Genomic DNA, 6,000 nt, shown 5'->3' on the forward strand with positions numbered 1-6,000 from the left:
CAATTGTAGATGCAAATGTATACAACAGGTGGGCGGAGGGCGGGAGCGAGGACCCATTATTGCAAGCTTCCCGCCCAATTCCCAGGCTGGACTGCGGTTGGGCTCGTTCTGGCAGGGGTTATGATGGTAACTGTGCAACCGAGTGCAGTGTCCCTCCAAGTCGCTTACTCTAATGAACTAAAATATTCTCATTCACCGCGTATTTATTTATTAACGCAAAGGCCAGGCTGACTGAATTTTTGGTATTGTTAGGACAAGAAAGTATTACGTCAGTTCCTGTAGTGAAGAAAAATATCCTTCGTAGCTCTTTTTTACCCCTCGTCCGTCTTGGTAACACGTTAGGATAAAATGTGTCCTGTCATTTACTCCAGAACTTTGCTTACCATACATATTTATTCATGTATCTATATCTGCAGAAGTCTTCATACCTAAGTTTCTTTTGTTTACTACTTCTAGTTGGTCTTCATAAATATTGTGTCCAATACTAAGGGGGGGGGGAACACCGCTATCGTATCTTTTCCAACACATTTTACACGTATCTATAGCCTAAAGCTTATAATATTTTCCAGTGTACGCTGAATAGCCTAAAGCTTATAATATTTTCCAGTGTACGCTGAATAGCCTAAAGCTTATAATATTTTCCAGTGTACGCTGAATACAAGATATGGCTCATACTGATGAAAGCTCTAATTAATGCTATGATATTAACTTGCAGCCAAACAAGTACGCTGTGATGCCCCTGCATAACACGGAGACCTGAATACTGACGTATGACGTTCGTATGGGCATAACTATACCGTTTCTGACTGCTGCATGACATTAAGCAGACATGAATTTATTCAGCAGGAGCGAGGCCTACCAAAACTGACTGTACGTTATACGTTACTTAGAGAAATAGGAAATGCTTACCGATACCAAAGCCTGTCACAATGCATCAAAAAATGTAACATCCCCTCTGAAGTATCGATTAAACTGGAAATTTCCAGTATTAGAAACGCCAGTTTCTTATACTGGATACTGAACTCTGCTTAACTGGACCAGCGGGTAGTGTATGTTAATGAGGTGCAATACTGAATATAGCCTGATTTTCACAGCATTTTAACATGGGAGTGGTAACAATGGAACCCCGAAATGTTTAGCTTTAATACTCACTGTTTTGACGGAGGAATCTGGGAGAACGATGGTGACTGTGAAGGAGCGTGAACGTTTGAGATTAGGGAACCTTGCCCTGAGGGAGCCCCTGGTGTGGTCAGCCCTGGACGCCACACTACCGGCCAGAAGGGACAGTCGGCGGGACAACTTCCTTCCCAGACCCTCTACTTCCTCTCCCTCACCCCTCAATACGGAGCCACTGGGCAGAATCAGATCTCTCATGGAGGCTGAAACATGACGTCGGAGGCCAATTCTGGTGCTCTTAGCCTCGTCAGCGCCATCGTCAGGAGCCGCGGTGAAGACGTCCCTAGTGGAGCCAGACAAACGCCGACGCAGGCCATTGCCGAGGCGTGTGAGACGGGACAGTCCCTCACCAGGAACCTCCCGGGCAGACTCTGACACCCTGCGTCTGAAGGCACGCATTCTCCGGGGTTCCTGAGGGGACTCTGTCTCGGGGCTGCAGCTCTCCTCCTGCTCCTCCCCCTTAGGGTCCTGCGATATGTTCTCCTCCATGTGTGTGTACTTCAGCTACACGCACTGGAGAAGGGCATCACCTGACTTAACACATTTTTGACTGCATGTATTCCTTCGTCGAACTGATGCTGGTAACAAAAATTACCTTAGTTGGAAAGCTCTTTCTGATGAAACCCCTAAACTATAACTTTACCAAGTTTAAAATAGTCACTTCATATTGTAAACTTCCAGTACTTTTCTCACTGAGTTACATGCACTATAACAAACTAAGTTTCTCTACTTTTTGCTGAACTGACAATTTTCACGTAATCATTAGGAATTGTAGTGTGTAATGTCGGAGGGCTTTATTAATGAACAATGTTTTTCTTTCGATATTCTGACAATTTACTTGGATCGCATAATACTAAAAATAAATCAATTACGAAATGTACTGAACAATTATCACATGCCGGTAGAAGTAATCTTCGCAGTTTTCATGGGAATTTCGCCATGTTCACAATCAGTACACTGTAACTTCACTGGTAACAATATCAGTCCACATAATTTCCTGCCTGCACATTCTGTGTAAAACAAAACAAGCGGCAGATGCACGAGGTTCACTGACTACGCTGAGAGAGAGGAGCAACCACACACACCCTCCGACCGCTGGGTTGATACTGTCTTGAGATGGAATGGACTCAGTCACTCTGGGACTGAGAACTCTGGGGAGTCCGAAGTGAGGGGAGCGGGTTGCCGCATCCTCCAGGTTGCCAGGTGTTGTCGGTATTTGTGTTTTGTGCAAAAGATTACATTAAGATACCAAAATTTGGCTTGTGCCTAAGAAACTCATTTTCATTGACTATCGTATGGTTAAATCCAGAATAAGACGGACATGAATTGTGCAAACGCTACAACACAGGCTAGTACTTGGTAACCATGGCCACCTCTCACTGTGCCTCGTGACGTCATGTGCTGAATGGGGTGATACTCGACTATTAGCCTATGCCCTGAAGTAAACTGATGGCCTACGTGTATTGTGTAAATTGTACATCCAGCGAGAAGATAATTATATGGTTTCCAACAAGCTCTTAGCGAGGAGTAGCTGATATGGCCAAAGCAGGCCACTGTTAAGCTGATACTATAGCAGCCCATGTGCTTCATTTACATTTCCTTCTTTCTGCTACCTGGCGACTTTGTTTACCTTTGAAGAGCCCCTAGTACAAATGAAGTTAATGAAAGTTAAGTCTAACTCTTGCATCTCGAAAAGTCTCTCATAAACTAATCACAATGGCCTAGAAATATAACATGGGCAAGAAAACTGAGAGAACTTATACCTCCACGACGATAGCAACATCCCCTTTCATGCGTTTCATGACCTTGACCTCCGACCTTTTTTCCCCAAAATTCAATTACTTGTTCCACTGATGGTCTTCAAAAGTCTAAATTTCGTGCAAGTCCACACAATAATTTCTTCCATATTGTTGTTAAGAGACGCAGATAGGCACACAAACAACCCAGCCAAAAACCTAACCAGGCAGTGATTAAATTTCGGACATACACATAATACTGGAGAAAACACCACTATAACGGGTTTCCGTAGCATCTACGGAACTCTTTACCTGAGAGACATAACATACACACACAAAAAAAAATAAAGACAAAATCACACACGGACGTCGTGCAACTGACGCTGGGACGTGATTAAAAAAAAAAAAAAATGCACAACCTCCATTAACACGGACACAGAGGCATGTTGAATAAACTAGATACGAAAATCAAGTTTTTAAAACACACAGCAACCATTAAAATAATTCTAAAGGTGTGTTGCAACTAATGGGCATAATAAACTGTAAAGACGGAAAGAGTTATGTAGTTAGCAATGAAATTTACACGCACTCAGGAACGGAGTTAAAGTCGCATGAACGAATATAAAGGGTCAGAGTAAGCCTAAGAACATGTGAGAAGGCGGGTTTCCCCAAAAATGGCTTTCAAGGTACACACATCGTACGGTCGGGAGAGAATATAAGGTATTACAGTGCACACACTACATATATAACATATACAAAGACAGTTTGAGGAAGACATCATAAACAAAAGTAGTATTCAGCCGAAGCTATTTTACAGCTACATCCGAAGCAAAACCAAAGATAAAATACAATCCATTACGGATGAGGGGATCATCTATATACAAGAGAAATATTTGTGAAGCACTAAATAATAGTTTCCAAGCAGTTTTTACAGAAGAAAATAATTTTGAGCGGGATGATATGGAACATGCATGTCCACACATATTACCAGATATACAAATATCAGAAAAAGAAATACAGCAGTTTAAGTAAATTAGACACAGGAAAAGCAAATGGTCCTGATGAAAATTTCATTTTGGGTGCTACATGAATGTGCAAAGGAGTTGAGTAGACCATTATCTTTAGTATTCAAGGAATCCTTGGGTCAAGGAAACTACCTAATATTTGGAAGAAAGCAAACATTGTTCCCTTATTCAAGAAAGGGAATAGACAAAAAATCCACTCAAATACCGACCAGTATCACGAACCAGTGTTGTAAGCAAGATATTAGAAAAGCTGATAAGAAAAGTTTGAGTAAATCATCTAGAGTCTAGAAGAACACAATATGATATCAGAAAGACAGTCTGGTTTCAAAAAAGGAAAATCATGTGTTACGAATCTGCTGAGCTACTATGACAGAGTAGCAGAAACATCACAGAAAAGAGAAGATCGATGGATGGGCAGTATCTATCTAGATTTCAAGAAAGCATATTGACAGTACCGCATCAAAGACTTTTATGGAAATTATACCATCAAGGAGGAATCCAAGGCAAACTGTACTGTTGGATGCAAGATTTTCTCAGAAAAAGGAAAATGAGAACAGTAGTAAGCGGAAATTACTCATCATGGAGGGCAGTGACTAGCGGAGTTCCACAGGGCTCAGTGCTGGCACCAATTACAGTATGTAAAAAGTGTATATAAATGACACAGATAGCAACACTGGAAATGAAGTTATCTAAATATGTTTGCTGATTATGCAAAAATACAAAGGAGAATTACTAACACAGACTCTTGCAAAGACATACAAGAAGAATTAAATAACCTTCATGAATGGAGCAATACATGGCAAATGGAATTCAATGTGGACAAGTGTCATGTAATAAAGTTTGGCAAAAGTGCAAAAAGACATGATTGGGATTATAAATTAGGAGGTAAAACCCTACACGTATCGGAAAGAGAGAAGGACCCTAGGTGTGATTATCAATAACATACTGTACTATCTCCGGCTGACCACATCAGTGAGAAGGTACGGAACATGTATACACTGCTTGCAAATATGATAATATCATTCACATACATAAATGAAGACATGCCAAGAAAGATAATAAAATCATTCATCAGACCAACCCTGGAGTATGCATATTCAGTAGTCTGGAAACTTCATCTCAAAACATACTGTAGATAAGATTAGAAAAGTTCAAAGGGCCACTACAAGATGGGTACCAAGCTTAAGGGATCTATGCTACGAAGAAAGACTAGAAAAAATGAATCTACCGTACACTACAGGAGAGAAGGAAAAGAAGACATGATTATGCTATCTAAATGCATATCAGGGAAGGAGAAAATAGACATAAATGAACCTATGGGAAAGCATCAGCAAGAGGACACTAAAAAAAAAAAAAAAAAAAAAAAAAAAAAAACTATAAAATGAGAGGCGATAAAGACGTGAGGAAATTTAGTTCCCAAATAGGGCAACTGATCAGTGGAATGCACAACCGAATGAAAGAGTGTGTGTCAAAACATACGAATTAAAGGATATGTAAGATAAAAATGGTTTAAGACACGGGACAGTACGAGCTTGACTCATTCCTGTAAAGATACAATTAGGTAAGAACAATTAGGTAAAAACCTGTGAGTCGCGGTCATCTTTTTGTTGCCAGTTCATGTGTAGTCTCGATTAATTGTTTGTAGGTCGATCTACAACACATGCATTAATGTACGACAGTGGATGAATGGGTATGCATAAATACGAAAAGCATGTGCAAGAAGTAAAAGCCGCTGTGAAAAGTAAGATTTGTTGGAAGATTTGGCTACGAAAAGAGCTTCAACTCTCCCACCTTGACATCAGCCAACTCGGTTTGGCAAAATTTTACGGTAATTGTCTCTGTGCAGGCATGAATAACGTATCTAATATATATGCTCTCATAAAGATATATTAGTAAGTGGTTATGCGTAAGAATTTAGTATTATATATGAATACTGCTGCAAAGTAACTATATGAATACGGAAGATTGGATGGATTAATAGTATGCCGATTAATGTCGTACGGCTGGCAGTGCGGGAGTGCAAATCAAAACAAAAGTTTCAAAAACAATTATAAAGCTGGCAA

The 6,000-nt window shown here is 40.3% G+C and overlaps 1 protein-coding gene across 1 annotated transcript in view; it reads right to left on the reverse strand.

Annotated features, from left to right (window-relative positions):
- The window catches only part of LOC145408815 (uncharacterized), a 152,613-nt gene extending 150,924 nt beyond the window's left edge, over nucleotides 1–1,689 (reverse strand). The window contains exon 1 of the mRNA XM_080279460.1: nucleotides 1,153–1,689. Within this exon, the coding sequence (XP_080135586.1) occupies nucleotides 1,153–1,665 (513 nt within the window). The 5' untranslated portion in view covers nucleotides 1,666–1,689. The remainder of the gene's footprint in view (nucleotides 1–1,152) is intronic.
- Between the last annotated feature and the right edge of the window lie 4,311 nt (nucleotides 1,690–6,000).

Source organism: Coenobita brevimanus, chromosome 78 (assembly GCF_032717465.1).
Source record: "Coenobita brevimanus isolate Jiangsu-jjx chromosome 78, ASM3271746v2, whole genome shotgun sequence".
NCBI lineage: Eukaryota > Metazoa > Arthropoda > Malacostraca > Decapoda > Coenobitidae > Coenobita > Coenobita brevimanus.